Raw genomic sequence first — 16650 nt, 5'->3', positions numbered from 1 at the left:
CTGGCCCCTCCCCGGTCCCCGCACCTGGCCCAGCCCAGCAGCACCATTGACGTCATTGGGCCCCAACACACGATGTTCCCAGCACTCGAGGAGGCTGCTGCCCGAGCAGCTCCAGAGCAGGGCCCAGGAGTCACCATCAGCCCCCAACACCCTTCTCCTCTAAAGGATGATGAGAACTCAAAGCCTCAACCCTCTGGTTCTGCCCAGAGCACCGCTCCCACCCCCGGCTGACGGGCTGGGATGGAATCCCTCCTCCTCCCTCCCCAGCACCGGGTTGGCACTGACCAGGACTGCGGCTCCCAAGCCTTATCTTGGTGAGTGAGAGGACCCCCGGGAAGGGACACTGAGCCCCCTTTCCCGAGTGGGGAACTAGGGTTCACAACTGGGGCCCGAACAGGGTGCCAGCAGGTGAGTGGCAGCGTTGGGACACAGAGCCGGGTGCACACAGCTCCAGAGACCACTTGTCGGGCTCCAAGAAAAACAGGGAAGTGAGCACCGTGACTCTGAGACTCAAGCCAGGGTCCCAGGGCATGCCCACAGCTCCCTGGGCCTCAGTTTCCCCTCCTGATCCAGTCCCTAACACCTGTGATCTTACAACGGCAGGACTCCCTCAGTGTGCTTGGCTGGCTATTAAGTCGCCAACTTTCAGCCAGTTTATAGAGATGAACCAGTGGGTAAAGGGCAATCGCCCCCTCACAGAAGCTCGCCTGGGGCACCTGTCTATTCCCACCCGAGCCTGCACCCAGACCTCTACTCGGGCCTGATTACCAAGGCCCACTCCAAGCTGACAATCCAAAAAAATCAAACGACAGCAAACATCACCGAAATACCTCTGGGGAGCCACACCCAAGTCCACGCCTGCGGCCCAGGGTTGGCCCCGGGGTGGGGAAGACACGGTGGGCAATGCTGTGGGTCAGTGACAGGCACGGGCCCAGGCTGAGTCAGGACGGAGCCCTGGGACCAGGCCCTCATCCCGGCGGCCAAGGTGCAGGCCGTGCTCAGCTTGCGGCAGGGCAAGGGGGACCCAGCAGCCCCCACCTCCACACTGTGTAAAGAGCCCAGGGTCACCTGGGGTCAGTTGGTTAAGCATCCGCCTCTTGATCTCGTCTCAGGTCATGATCTCAGAGTCGTGAGATCGAGCCCCACGTCGGGCTCCATGCTCAGCGGTGAGTCTGCTTGAAGATTTCCCTCTCTCCTTCTGCCCGCTCTCATTCCCTCTCCCTCCTCTCTCTCGCTCTCAAATAAATAAATAAATCTTTAAAAAAATAAATTAAATAAAGAGCCCATCCTCCAGGATGGCTGCATCTACCCAGCCTCCCCTTAGCACAGCCGGGTCCTGGGTACGGTGTGAGGCAGGGCTCCTAATTCCTCCTCCCCAGACAGCAAAAGACACAGCCCAGGGGCCAGGTCACAGCTCAGCCCAATGGTCGGGACCCTTCCCTTCCAGACAGCCCCAGGGATGCATGCTGGGGTAGAGGGAGGGGCCCAGCAGCGATTTGGGGCCCACTGTGCTTCTCGACAAACTCTCTCGGATCCCTGAGACACAGCAAAGGCTGAGCACCGTGCCAGGTAGAGCGTGAGAAGGGACCACAAGGGGGAGCCCAACAGATGGCCTGGAGGCCGGCGGCCTTGACCCACAAGGTAGGGCCAGTACCTGAGTCTGCAAGCTGGTGGCATCCACCACAGTGACCCGAGGCCCACAGCTGGCCCACACAGCGTCCTCCAGGCTCAGCAGGGTGCGGATGGGTCCTGGCCCCACAGTCAGGCACACGGGAGGGCTCTCCAGGTCCCAGGGGACACCTCCTGCAGGGAGAGGAAAGAAGCAGGTCAGGAGGGGGATGGGGGAGGGAATGGCACACAGGTCAGGAGCCCAGGGCTCCTCGTCCCTTGGGAATCATCAGGAGTCCTCAGCAGTGGGCCCAGCCAGGCCCCACAACACCTACTAGCCCCTCTCTATGGCCTCTCTCCCTCCTCCAAAGGGACAGGGCTGTTCCTATCTGCCTCCATGATGCCTCACACCCCTGGGGGCTGTACCTCCCAATTCACACTCCTTCCATCTTCTGTCCCCCTATCTCTTTCCCGCGTGGATTCCCTGCCCCCTTCCCGTTTGTTCATCCCACACACACTTAGTAAGCACCAACCCGAGGCCAGGCCAGGTGCTGGGTACTGGGAAGGCAGGAATGAGCCTGGTACAGACGTTGCCCTCCAAGAAAACCCTGCTGGCCGGAGAGACTATGGGGTTACTCAGCGGTCCCCACACCAGGTACCAAGCACAGATGAGCAGCTGAGCACAGGGGGCCTCGAGAAGTGCTGAAAACTCTGCCCCAGGAGCAATCCAGAGAGGCTTCCCAGAAGAAGCGGCATCTGCACAGCCCTGCCAAGCAGGCAGCTCAACGTGGTGGGAAGTGCCCTGAGCGGGGCCCGGTTCTGCTAGAAACTCAATTAGGACTTTAAGCATATGTCTCCCCTCTCTCAAGGCCTCAGTCTCCCCATCTGTAAAATGGGGAAACCACCCAGACTGTCTCTGAGGATTTTTACTATATGTTTCTGGCTGACTCTCGCCAGCTCAGAGATCTTGCCGCCTCCGGGGCACTCTGCCACCTTGACCAAGATCTTTGATGACCTTCCTCCACCAGAGACACTGCCACCTCCAGGGACAGAAGAGGACGTCTGAGAGGCAACCAGTTGCCCAGTCTACTGCCCCTGAGGACAGAACACACCAAGGGACCTGGCCTGGCTCTGAGCAAAATTCTCCCCTGCCCACCCTGGGATGTTCAGCTCACCCAAGAACGTGCCCAGAATGTTCCCTGGCATATGAGCAGTGCCCATGGAGGGTGGTGTTTCTCCCAGGTCACACCCGACGTCACACAGAACCCCAGTGTCACCCTGTCTTGCCCACGTGCCGGGTGAGAAGGGGGTTGAGAGGGAACGTGGGGCACACTCTGGAGACAGGCAGCAGTGGCTGGGGCCTAGGAGGGGGACAGAGCCTGCTGCTGGCTTGTCAGTGCCTGGCCACCCTCACACGCTCCCCACTAGGCCCCTGGAAGGAGTCCGAGGGAACCTTATTCACAGACGGTCCCTGTGAGCCAGGTGCTAGGGGGCACGGCGGGGCGCCACTGGCTGCAGAGCAGGATAGTGACGGAAGCCGCGGCTTGGGGTGTTTCGGGAGGAGCCCTCAGAGGACAGACCAGACCCCTACCACCCCCCCAGCCCACCAGCTTTCCCTCTTCTACCCTCCCCACCTGTGAAACAGGGTCTCCCTCGCCCTTCCGTCCTACTGACTCTGGGCAGACTCTCAGCTCAGCTAGGAGCCGGGGAATAGGGTCTTCCCGGCCTGTGACCATGAACACCCGGGAAGCAGGCTGGGCCAGAATAAACGTCTGCCAGACCTCAGACCGGCGGCTTCACCTCTCTGAGGCTCATCTGTCCAATGGGCGCGCCCATGCTGCGGGGACCAGGGAAACGGGGGAGCGCTGAGCACGGGGTCGGCACGCAGTAAGGGCCGCTGGCAGCCGTCGCTAGCGCTGAACGCTGGCACACCAGGCTCTCTTTTCCTGAATTACTTCCTTAACTCCTGGCAAGTCTATGTGGAAGATTCTATTCTTATCCCTGTTTTACGCTGAGAAAACAGACGCAGAGTTTAAATAACCAGGTGACAGGGCCAGAAAGTATCCGGTGCCCGTTAGCTCCTGTTTGGTGTCATTTGCCACAATGCAGCGTCTGCGGGAGCAGGTGTTGACTCCACCTGACTGATGTGACAACGGAGACCCGGGGAGTGAGGTTGCACAAAGCCACCCAAGGGGTGACAGGCCGAGCAGGATTTGAACCGTGCTGACTGGCCCCCACCTCCTTCCCCAGCCCCTGCTGTCCTCTCAGCTTCCCGGAGTTTCCAAAGGGCTCTGAGACCAGGATGGTGACTGACCACATGGCAGCCAGGCCTCCACGGGGGACATTGACCCCCACCAGGACACCAGAGCCATAAAATGCAAGGCTTCGGACGCCCCCCAGTGGCCAGAAGTGAGTAGTGCGTGTGTGGCCCAAGCGGGCGCCAAGAGCGATGGCTCAGGTGGGGCTGTGACCTCTCCCAGTCTCCCAGCGAGGAAGCAGCTGGGGATGCTGGGACCACACCCGAAAACAGGGACGTGGGGGCTCTGCCCCATGGGCATAGCAGTTTTGACCACCAGAGCCCTTGTACTGTCTCCCCTGTACTTTTCCGACACAGGGCATGGTCACAGCTGTCAGGGGTCGGGGCTAGGGTCTGACACCCCTGAGGGTCACATGTGCGCTGACCACCGCTCCTCCCCCTGCTGGCGTCTCCAGACATCCCCCCAAAAAGTCCTGACTCCAGGACAGAATGACAAACTGGTAAAATTTAATACTAGTGATATTTTTATATCAAAAAATATATCAGGTGTCCCCGATTAGAGGACAAAGCTCCAACAGGCTTCCCCTTTCTGAGGCTCGGGTTCCCCAAGTGCACCATGAGGGGCCGGAACTCAAGGTTCCTCCCAGCCCTCATGAGCCACAGCCCTAGGATTTTCAACATAATCACTGTGAGCTCTGGGCGGGGCTGACCCACGCCCCACCTTGCCCTTCAGTGGCTCTGGGTAAGCACGCACACGTCCGGGCACACGCATGCACACTCACACACGCACACCCGCCCTGGGTGACACTAAATCCGTCTGAGCCCAGCACCGGCTCTCATGCCAGACAAAGGGAGATGAAGACCCCATCGCGCTCAGCAAAGGCACCTTCGGGAGGCAGGAGCCCCTCCAGCCCCAGCCGTGGCCCTTGGGGATGACACCCAGCAGGAACCAGGAGGCAGGGCACAGAGTGAAAGTCCTCGAAGCCGAGACAGTCCCAAAGCGCAGCCCAAGCCCGGTCATAACGACGGGAATGACAATGGCGCTGAGTCTCTCTCCCTCCCAGGCTCCATCTGGGCCCCTGTGTGCCTCATCACATCCGGTCACCCTGTGAGGTGGGGCTGTCGTCAGGCCTGCTTCACAGGTGAGGAAACAGGCAAGGAGAGCCGGAGCAACAGGCCGGATCTCTCGCAGCTGGGACTCCAGCCCGGCAGCCTGGCTCCTCAGTCCGTCCCCCTGCACATTCCATCATCAGCCTCCTCGAGGGGGTGACCCTGGCCCTCGTCACCAGCACCTAACCAGGGACGTTCCCCTGCCCCCATCGTGGCCTGGCCACGCTCCCATGTCAGCTGAGAGAGGGGGCGGCGGAGGGTCCCAGGAGGTCTGCTCAAGCCCATGACCGGACAGGCAGCCGCCCGGCTCATCTTGGGGTCCCGGTGTCCTGCTCAGTGCTCCCCCCTCAGGGGCACTGAGCACATACTCGCTTAGTGAATGGCTGAACTCAGTGAATGAATGAAGGAATGCAGGTAAACAGAGGCTCCCAGGGCCACCAGGCTGACCGCCGTGGCCACACAGGCTCTTGGCCCTGGACTCTGAGGCCCCTCCAGCTCTGATGTGATGGGACTCCGGGTGGCCTAGTGGCCTGGGAGTCCGGTCACCTCTCAGCTGCTGGTTCCACAGCAGTTCCCCGGGACTTGGGCAAGCTCCCAGGTTGGCTCTGCACATCTTAATACTTCTGGTCCTTCCCTTCTGCCACGAGCCAAAGCGTGGGCCAGGAATGCCATTTTTACTGGGTCTTGGTCTCAGCCAAACCCAGGCAGGACAGTAAACTTCTGCCTACAAACACTGACTATACTTCATCCAGTATTGGCTCCAAGCCCGTGTAAGGGTTCGTGTCCAAATTTCCCCTTTCTATAAAGACATCCACCGACTGGATTAGGGGCCCACCCTACTCTACTGTGACCTCATCTTAACTAAGTACATCCCCAACAACCCTATTTCCAAATAAGGTCATGTTCTGAGGTCCCAGGGATGAAGACTCCAACACATGAATTTTGAGGGGACATAATCCATAATAGGGGGCTTGGGGTCTAACTATTGGCTTTCAGCCCAAGGTGGGAGCCTGGTACTTTGTCAGAACCAGAAGGGCTCCTGGGGACCCCTGGACTCCATACCCTCATTTTCCAGGGGGGAAGGGACTTCCCACAATCCCATGGGTGAGCCAGGACCCGAACCCAGGTGTCCTCAAGTGGAAAACTCACAGTTCCCAGACTCCCCAGGCCACCCGAGCACCAGAGGGGTTCCACCAGCACAGGCCCAGGGAGGGTGGCCCAGGAGCTCCGGGGCTGGCCTGGGGTGTAGGTGGGGGAGTAGTATCTGAGGCCTCAGTGAGTCTGGAGCGGGCCGCACAGCTAGGTCATGCGACAGGATGATGGTTCCAGACCCAGCCACAGGCAGCCTAAGTGAAAGGTGCCCCACACTGTGGGACAGGTCCTGAGAGGCCCCCCTTTCTGCTAGGCCACCTCCGGAGGATACCACAGAAGGAGGAAGGGGGGGTGCCGGGTGAGGCAAGGCCTCTCCAGAGGCCTCCTGGGGCAAAGCCAAACCAAAGCCCCAGAGGGTGGGCTCCAGAGAGAAAGAGTGACCCCGGACTCACCTGCCCCACTGGCTGTGACAGCCTCCCAGCCAGCCTCCCTGCCTCCTCTCCTGTCCACCAGCCAGACGGCATAGTGGTCAGCCACTTCCAAAACCTCCCTCTACTTCCCATCAACGGAGACGAACCCAAGGCCCACAGCATCCAGCCGTCTGCTCCCAGACCTTGCCTCCTGCCACCGGCCCCTCTGGCTGCTGTCCAGCACAATGGCCTCCTCTCTGGGCTCCCCACCAGACCAACCCCTCTCCTGCCTCTAGGCCTCGCACATGCTGTTCCCTCTGCAAGAACACCATTCCCTTAACTGTTCACTTGCCTGGTGCCTAAGCTGCTTCAGGTCTCAGCTTTAGGATCCTGTGCCTTTGAGAGATCTTTGCCGACCAACCCACCCCAAGCCCAGGGGCTCAGGCGCTCACGTGCCTCCCTGTTCCCCCCTTAGGCCCCTCAGCATAATGTACAAGCATAAGGTCCCTGCTTGTCCACTTGACTACCTCTGTCTCCCACTATAAACTGCGAGGGCAGGGTCACGTCTCCATGGCACACAGTAGGTGCTCAGTAAATACCGGGTAGACAAACGTCTGCAAGGCCGGAGAGCTGGTAGAGCACCTCAACCTTCTCTTCCTGCCAGATGACCTCCAGCTCTGCCCAGAGAAGCCAAAATCCCCTTACGCCTGGAGAGGGTCCTAGCCCTGGAAAGAGGACACCTGGGTTCGGGTCCCGGCTCACTCATGGGACTTTGGGAATCCCTTCCCACCTGGAAAATGAGGCTGTGGAGTCCAGGGGTCCCCAGGGGCCCTTCTAGTTCTGACAAAGTACCAGGCTCCCACCCCAGGCTGAAAGCCAATGGTTAGACCCCAAGCCCCTATTATGGGTTATGTCCCCTCAAAATTCATGTGTTGGAGTCCCCATCCCCGGCACCTCAGAAGAGGACCTTATGTGGAAGGAGGGCTGCTGTCGATGTAATTAGTTGAGTCACGCTGGAGTAGGGTGGGCCCCTCGTCCACTAGGACACAGGGAGACCGCCACGTGAGGACCGGGCTCCGCTGCCACAAGCCAAGGAGGCACGAGAAGCTGGAACAGAGGCCTGGAGCGCAGAGCAGAGCCTCCTTCACGGCCCTGGCCACACCTTGACCTTGGGCGTCCGGCCTCCAGAACGCGAGACAATAGAACCATATTACTTAAACTCAGTTGGTGGGACACCTGGGTGGCTCAGTCAGTTAAGCGTCTGCCTTCGGCTCAGGTCATGATCCCAGGGTCCTGGGATCCGGTCCTGCGTTGGGCTCCCCGTTCAGTGGGGAGTCTGCTTCTCCCTCTGCCTGCTGCTCCCCCTGCTTGTGTGCGCACTCTCTCTCTTTCTCCCTCTCCCTCTGACAAATAAAGAAATAAAATCAGTCGGTGGCATTTTGTTCTGGTGACCCAGCCATCTGACACACCCCCTCACCCCCTCACCCCCCCCCCAGCGCCCAAACTGGTAAGTCAGGAACCAAGGGGCAAAGGGTGCAGAGCAGCCCACCGTGGGGACCAGGGGGCTAGAGCGGGCAAGGCAGGGCTCACAGGATTCAGTGGGAGCCAGAGGGTGGGGGGTCCCTTTGGAGCCCACACCTAAACCTCCAAAAATCGGAGCCCATATTTACATTTTCACGCATGCAGTGTCTGTCGGTGAGAGGGATTTTTTTCCCTCCCTCTTCCCCCTTTAATTAAAAACTATAAATGCCTTATCAAAAGCTAATTAAAAATACCAACACAGTGCCAAGTGGCAAAAAAATAGCTCAGTACAAATATCCGTTTATAACACTGCAACAGGCTGCAATGACGCAGCAATTAGAGGCTCGTGGGAGGGAGGGAGGAAGGGTGAAGGGAAGGGGAGGGAGGGGCTAGGGAGAGGAGGAGACGGAGAGTAAGGGAGGGAGGGGGAGGAGAGGGAGGGGGGAGGAGGGGGGAGGGAAGGAAGGATGGAGGGGGGGAAGGAGGTGGAAGGAAGGGAGGGAAGAGGAGGGAGAGGAGGGGGAGAGGGGGGAGAGGGAGGAGAGGGAGGAGAGGGAGGGGAGGGAAGGGCCCTCTCTGGGTGCACTGGGGGTGGCTGCCCTCCCCCAGCACTCATCTTGGAACTGGGAGCTGAGCAAGCCACAAGGGGACAGGGACCGCAGCCCTCTGTGTGGCTGTGCACAGGCCGTGTCCCCTCCCTCGGTCTCAGCTTCCGCAGTTCTCGTGGGTTGTGGTGAGAACTCCGAGAATGTGCCCACATTAAGCCCCCGAATGTTCCTGGTGCACCGCCAGCCTTGCTCTCCCGACATCACACTCTATGCCATCCGTGGCTCGTGGCTCAGTAACATCACAGGTTCAAAAGCTTAACGCCATGAAGCGCTCACTCTGCTAGGCCCTAGGCTTTGCCTTCGCTGGCTGTTTAACCCTCTGGGACCCATGAGCCACGGGTACTGACATTATGCCCATTTTACGGATGAGAAGACCCAGGGGCAAAGCAACTGCTCACCCCTGGACACAGCCATCGAAAGCGCAGTGAAGTGACCCCGGACCCCAGAGTCCCTGCTCTTGTAGGGTCTCCCGCCAGTGGGGTGAGCTGCCTGCATGGTAGTGAGCACCCCATTCCTGTAGGGACCCCAGTGGGGATCAGGGATCCCCAACTACCCCCAGGTTTCCTGACTTGTTTCTGAGCTGCCTCCTTGGCCTGCTTCCCACCACCACTCTGGTAGTCAGTGCCCAGGGCTGCCCCCCACCACGCCCAGCATCCTCACCACTGGTCCGAGGGTAGGCGGCAAGGGTCCCATCCTGCAGACCGGCAAACAGGTGGAAGGGGTTGTGGCGTAGGCAGAGCACAGGCTGCAGGCCGGGGCTCCTGCAGGTCGCCAGGCACTGGGTACCCGTGTCCACACTGCCGTAAACCAGGATGCTGTGGAGGAGACCTGGGTGACTCACGGAGCCCCCCACCCCCACTGCCCCCACGGGCCCTCCTGGGGAGATGCCTCCCTCCCCTCAGGAGCCTGGACTTTCCCAGGGTCTTTTGAGGATGGTGCCCTCCCCACCCCCACCCCAGGGAGAACTGGGTGGGAGTCTCGAGAGGGGGCAGATACAGGTGCTAAGAAGGCTGTCTTCAGGACCACACAGACCCAAGAGGGAACCCGGACATGCTGCCTTCCAGCTGACTGACCGCAGGCTGCTACCCCTCAGTTTCCCCCACAAAATGGGGCAATGATGCCGGCCTCACGGCCACAAAAAGGAAGGAAGCCCCGACGCGCGCCTCCTCCCCCCGCCCCTCACCTGCCATCCCGGAGCCCGAGGCAGATGGTCGGGTGCACGGTAGCCGAGGGGTCAGTGGCCACATGGCTCTCGTCTCCGCTCTCCCCCTCCTCTGGCTCGGGAATGTACTCCATGCAGAGCACAGGGGCCGCCAGTGGGAAGGACTTGACCGTGCGGGGCGAGGGCCGGTTCAAGGAGAAGATCTCAACCTGGCCCCCTGCACCTTCCTGCCCGCCCCCGACCTGCAGCAGAGACCCAGAGAGGCCATCAGGCACAACCACCAGGACTGGGACAAACTTCTACTCATACTGAGGTTACACATTGGGATGAGCATCCCCTCTCCTGCCCCCACACATCCCACTGTCCCTGAAGGTCACTCTTCCCCAGCTGCCATGGCAACGAGTTAGATTCAGGGCCCAAAGGAAATCAGGTAAGAAGCTAAGGTAGACCAGCTGCCCAGTCAGCTCTCTATCTCCCCAACTTTAGAGTGAATTTCAACCAATAAATGGGGAACATACATCTGCCCCTCTACTATGTCCTTCTCCGTCTTGTTCAGTGCTCTACCTCGCGTCTAGCCAATGGTAAGCACTCAATACATACTTGCTGAATAGATGAACAGATAAATGGATGAATGGAAGGAAGGGATAGAGGAGTGGGTAGATAGATGGATGGATGGTTATATGGATGGATGGATGGATGGATGGATGGACAGATGGATGGATGATTATTATGGATAAGTAGAAGGATTGATGGGTAGATGATTATATGGATGGATGGATGGATGGATGGATGGATGGATGGATGGATGGATGGATGGACAGATGGATGATTATTATGGATAAGTAGATGGATTGATGGATAGATGATTATATGGATGGATGGATGGATGGATGGATGGACAGATGGATGATTATTATGGATAAGTAGATGGATTGATGGGTAGATGATTATATGGATGGATGGATGGATGGATGGATGGATGGACAGACAGATGGATGATTATTATGGATAAGTAGAAGGATTGATGGGTAGATGATTATATGGATGGATGGATGGATGGATGGATGGACAGACGGATGATTATTATGGATAAGTAGATGGATTGATGGGTAGATGATTATATGGATGGATGGATGGATGGATGGATGGACAGATGGATGATTATTATGGATAAGTAGATGGATTGATGGATAGATGATTATATGGATGGATGGATGGATGGATGGATGGATGGACAGATGGATGATTATTATGGATAAGTAGATGGATTGATGGGTAGATGATTATATGGATGGATGGATGGATGGATGGATGGATGGATGGATGGATGGACAGATGGATGGATGATTATATGGATGGATGGATGGATGGATGGATGGATGGATGGATGGACAGATGGATGGATGATTATTATGGATAAGTAGATGGATTGATGGATAGATGATTATATGGATGGATGGATGGATGGATGGATGGATGGATGGATGGACGGACGGATGGATGATTATTATGGATAAGTAGATGGATTGATGGGTAGATGATTATATGGATGGATGGATGGATGGATGGATGGATGGATGGATGTTATATGGATAAGTGGATAGACAGATGGCTCGATCAATCGATCTTCTGATTGATGGATGGATGGAAACACCACATGCTAGATACTGGGGAAACAGTGAGGAACAAATCACCCTCAGAGAGAATATTTGGGATGGACTCTGAAGGGTGAACCAGAGTTTTCCTGCCTGAGTGCCTGGAGGCAGGAATAAGCAGGAGCTGGAAGGTGGCCAGAGGGGTGGGGAGGTGGAACCTCAGGGAGTCTATGGGAGAACACAGTCTGCATCACAAGGATCATAACGGTGCCCATTTGAATGGAGAGAGGCTCTGCCCGGGAATCCCAGGGAGAAAAAGGTGGGCTGGGATCTCTGCAAGAGCTGGGCAATAACCAGCCCTGCTTCCTGACCCCCAGGGTAGAGACCCTGTCACCCAGATACTCTGCACAGCTCCACTCATTTCCTTCATGGAACGTGGCCATTTGCACAAGTCATACTCACTTCCTTGTCCCCTGGTTTTCTGTTGTCCCCAGTGAAGCTGCGTCTGCCCACTCTGAGCACAGAGCCTGGCACAGAGGTTCCCAGGAAGGACTTCCTGGGTGAAGGTGCACATAACGGGGGCCGGCAGACAGGCAGCATTTTCCCCCACTCCCTTCCCAGTGCCGCCCTCCCTGCTTCTGTCCTGAGGCCAGAATCCCTGGCCGGCTCGGGAGTGACTTACCCAGAGGTAGCCTTGTGGAAGGGACGTGCTGACCGCTGAGAAGCCCAGCAGGGGGCAGCTGACAGGACTGTGGACCAGGGCCCCAAGCTGTGGAGACACAGAAGGCACACAAGGGGCTAAGCATCAACATGTCGGAACGTTCGGCAGCAGGACCTCTGTCTGAACTATCTGCGGAGGTGTTCAACCTGCAGATTTCTGGGCCCCATGCAGGTCCCAGATTAGAATCCCTGATGGGGGTGGGGACCAGAAAGCGACGGGTTTCACAGGCTCTCCAGGCAATTCCTATGCACTCACATTTGACCAACGCTCTCCTAGAACCTTCTGGCTAGGACGCGCCTGAGTGATACTCTGGGCCAGCCACCAATTTTTCTAACTAAGCAACATCTGGATAAGATTTGGTGAAAACCACTAACACCCACCCCACCTTATTTTACAGAAGGGAAATGAGGTTCACGGCGGACACATGATTGCCTTAGGCCACAGGAGGATGACAGGGCCTGGCCTGCGCCAGCCTCCCTCCTAGATCTCCCTGTGTCCCTCCAGAGAAGCACAGTGGAGGAAGGAAGGGGTGCTGGACACCTGGTTCCACTCCCCTCGACAACAGAGCCACTCTGCAGACCAGCCCCCCCGCACCAGAGGCCTGGGGGGCTTGTGCAGGCTGCCCCTGGGGGCCAGGGGCCCCATCTGGGACCGGCTGTCATCAAGGCTGCCTGCTCCTCCTGCATCTGCTGCCCCAAGCCCCGTGCCAGATGGTTCTCTGGGGCCTGTTCTCTGAGCGAGACCTCGCCTGTCTGTCTCTCCGGCCAGGACAGCAGTGCAAGGAGGTGGCCTGGCCCTGTCACGGACCATGCTGGAAGGTGACCACCACGGGCCTTTGCTGGGCAGGTGCTGCCCCCTGCTGGTGCTGAAGGCCGGGGCTGGCCCCAGCCCCGTGCAGATGTTCTAACAGTGTCCAAAGGCTGGCTCAAGGTGAGGAAGCCCAGAAAGGTCACCTCCTCCAGTCCCCTCATTTAGGAGTTGGCAAATTGGAAGTTCGGGGCATGGGGGGGGNNNNGACTGGCTCAAGGTCACACAGCAAGTTGGCAGCAGAGTCAGGGCTGGAATTCCGAGTTCCAACTCCCGGCTCAGCGCCCTTCCCACTCTAGTTCAATTCCACCCAGAGGCCAGGCCGCCCTATTGCAGGCCTCTGCGCTCCTGGCTCCCACTTCTGCGCAGCTGGGAAGGCAGATCCAGACGCCCAGAGCAGGAGGCCCCCCTCGCTCTGCCCCCCACCGCTCCAAGCACCCTCAGGCCCCTGCTCCTGGCCATTTTGCTTCACGGTGGGCCACACACAGCTAAGGCTGCCCAGCCCTCCTGCCAGGCTGCCGCTCCTGTCCTCTCACAGACGGGGAAGGGGCAACTGCGACGTTTCCATGGCAACTCCAGGGGGCCCAGATGTCAGCTGAATCCACAGAACCCGGGTCCAAAGTGATGGCAAAAACTCAAACGGTTCCTTGGACCCAGGAGTCCCATCTGTGCCAGGAAGCCGGCTCTCCCAAACCAAGGTACCCCGGGCAGTGCAGAGGAGAGCGGCTCAGGGCTGGAGGACGGAGACAGGCTGTGGGTGCAGCCAGCCTGGGCTCCAGTCCCAACTCAGCTGCTACCAGCCGGTGACCCCACAAATCAGTTCCTCATGGTCGTGGAGACCCTGTCGCCTTGCCAGGATGGTGGCGGGGATTGCAGAGGCAGACGGAACGCACTTGGCGCGCGGCTGGGCACTTCCTGTGGGACGTGCTGGCCTTCTACGTGTGCCACCTCGACTCCTGAGCCACACCATGCCAGGAGGGGCGGGCTGGGGCAGAGTCAGGAGGCAGGGACCCCACAAACAGCCAGCAGCTCTGGCTAGGGAGGGCCAGGACAGAGGCGCTCGGCCAGCACGCTGTACAGGTCAGGGCTGCAGCCCCCAGGCCTCCCAGGCGCTAATCGTAGAGCACCTTGGCGCGGGCAGCATCCCTCCCCTGTCCCCAAGCCCCTGTCCCCAGGCAGGCCCCCAGGCTGAACCACAGCTCACGGGGGGACAGGCTGCACGGAGCCCTCCCCTCGCCCTCCTGCCCCCCTGTCCAGGCACAGCCTCCAGCTTGGATGGGTGCTGCCAAGGGTGCTGCTGGGGTGACAGGAGTTCAGAAATCCTTCGGAACGGACACTCGTGTCTTCCTGGGGGCCAAAATGCCCCCCGATCTTTGCTCACATCTCTTGAACTCTGCATGCATGCCACGCAACCAGCTAGCCAGGGTCTGGCGTGAATCACACAGTGCATTAAAGCGGATTCCCAGTGTCACGCGGCTGGCACGTGCGGAGCTGGAGCTCCAGCCCAGGGATGGGTGCGCCCCGTCGCTGTCCTCTCAAGGAAGTCTTCGGTGTGGCCCAGCCCGGGCGCCAGCCACCCATCAGCACAGAGAGGAGAAACGCTTCTTCCTTCGGCCCCCACATCCCTGCTCCTTTGAGGGAGAAAACCCGCCACACACCCTGCTCCGGCTGATGGTACAACAGCACTGACCTCATCTACACTGGGAGGGGACTGGAGCCAGCGAGACTTTCCTGGAGGGCGCACTTAGTCACCGGCTCCCATTAGGCCAGCCACAGAGCCCGAGGCCCCTGGGACAGGGCCTGGGGAGAGGCGGCGGGCCCAGAGGCAGGCCCAGACGGCGGCCGACATGCTCACGTCTGTTCCCACAGTGACTGGACAAGGCCCTGGCACTCCAAGGCCCGCATTCATCCGGCTGCCCGCGCAGAGCTCATGGGGCACATGCGCCCAGGCTGGGGTAGGCGGCAGGGGCAGGGACAGCGGAAGTGGTGTCTTGGGGGCCAGCAAACGGGAACAACCAGGCTCTGGTATCTCCCTCAGGAGCTCCACAGGCTCATTGCCCCAGAAGATTCACTCACATAGGGGTTCCGGGGCAGATGCCAGGCAGGGGCCTATACGCCGGCAGGCCTGGAGAATTCCACAGGAGCAGGTTCTCAGATGCGTGTCCCCCAGGTCTGGGTGGAAGACGGCTTCCCAGCAGGGTGGGTTTCTTTCAGGGAGTCCCTGGAGGCAGCGGCTTGTCTGTGACCTCACCGCCCAGGAGTGACCTGTCAGGCCATGGCCTGAGTCCCATATTCTCGAGAGGGCTAAGGCCGTCGGGAGGAAACAGAAGGCACCCCAGGGTCAGCCTTCTCCATATCCTAGGGCCAGGTGAGCCACAGGCAGGGGGACACTAAGAAATCCCCACTCCAAGGACTCTACCCCCCCACCCCCACCCCCACCCAGCCCCAAGGCCCATGGGAACCCCGACCCCGTTATGGGAAGGAGCTCACAAAACTCAGCAGGCCTCCCCCTTAATCAACGAGGTCTGAAGGCCTACAAAGGCCGGCTTTCCGGAGCCCTACAGAAACGAACAGCATCTGGCCTCCCTTGCCAGGAACGAGTCAAGAAGACCCTCCTTCCTCAGTAAGGGTGGGCAAGCGCCGCCTCGGAGGGTCTGAGGGCAGCAGGGAGGACCAGAGTTACCGGTGGTGAAGTGCCTAGAACAGAGCCTGGCGTGGACGCCTCCTGGAAGGGCTTGCCGCCACACCGCTGTTACTGCCACCCCAGCCACCAGCCACCGAGCAGTGCTGGGACCTGACTGCACCCCCTCCATCAGACTGTGGCACGGGGAACACTCCACCACCCCTGACACCACTTCTGGGTGCACAGGCTCAAGAGCTGGGTATGGCCCTCCTGCCCCCTCGGCCCCATCTGAACTCTCACCAGTGGGACCAGCCCTACCCCGGCACACTCCCCGAATGCGTCCCCACGCCCCCAGTCCCCTAGACCCAGGACGAGAGGGAGGAGAGGGGGCCAAAACACCCCAACATCCAAAAGAATATTGTAACACAATTTTTGGCAATAAACATTAGTACAAAAAAATCCACGATGAACAATTAGTAAGACTGTAAACACACGCAGAAACGGACCCTGCATTGCACGGCCTTGCCCCACCCTAATCCCAGCCCACCACTTACCCCCAAAAAAGCAGCCAAACCAAGGCCACAATTTGCTGGTTTGGTTTTGTAAGTATTACAGTAAAATCGCACTCATCGTGGTTAGGTGAGGGCCCCGCTCACCTCGCCCCAGCCTGGCCCTGCCTCCACCTGCCAAGTCCTGCCTCAGCTCGGCGAGACCCCTGCACCGACGACTGTGTCGGTCTCTCAGTCCCCAGTCTTGCTCCCTCTGGGGCCACAGTTCAGTCGCTCACACCTCAGCCAGAAGGTCCAGATGATCTTTCCAAAATGTACATCAGAGGTTCTGGTCCCCTGTGTGGAGCCATCCTTGGGGTGTCATTGCCCTGAGAATAAAACCCAGCCGCGACCAGCCCGGGAAGCTGGAGTGGCCCGGCGCACCCCCATGGGACCTGAGCCCTGGCCTCTCCTCCCAGCTCACCGAGCTGCAGCTTCCCAGACTGCTCCCACCTCTGTGCTGCTCTGTTTGGGATATTCTTCCCCTGGGCCCGCAGGGGATCGGAGCCTTCTTGCCACTCAGGTCCGCCACCTCCTCCGAGAGGCCCTCTCCGCCCGTAACCATGGAGCCCCCCCCCCCCGTACCTC

At 59.2% G+C, this 16650-nt stretch overlaps 1 protein-coding gene across 7 annotated transcripts in view; it reads right to left on the bottom strand.

Annotated features, from left to right (window-relative positions):
• ARHGEF10L (Rho guanine nucleotide exchange factor 10 like) overlaps window positions 1-16650 on the bottom strand; it is a 109967-nt gene that overhangs the window by 29937 nt on the left and 63380 nt on the right. For all 7 annotated transcript variants that reach the window (XM_040645851.1, XM_040645852.1, XM_040645853.1 and 4 more), the window contains 4 exons: window positions 12046-12132; window positions 9790-10010; window positions 9267-9421; window positions 1655-1803 (listed from right to left, as the gene is read on the bottom strand). In XM_040645851.1, the coding sequence (XP_040501785.1) occupies window positions 1655-1803; window positions 9267-9421; window positions 9790-10010; window positions 12046-12132 (612 nt within the window). The remainder of the gene's footprint in view (window positions 1-1654; window positions 1804-9266; window positions 9422-9789; window positions 10011-12045; window positions 12133-16650) is intronic.

The sequence above is a fragment of the Ursus maritimus genome, unplaced genomic scaffold, assembly GCF_017311325.1.
Source record: "Ursus maritimus isolate PB19 unplaced genomic scaffold, ASM1731132v1 scaffold_32, whole genome shotgun sequence".
NCBI classification, from domain to species: domain Eukaryota; kingdom Metazoa; phylum Chordata; class Mammalia; order Carnivora; family Ursidae; genus Ursus; species Ursus maritimus.
This window is presented reverse-complemented; position numbering and strand designations above follow the sequence as displayed.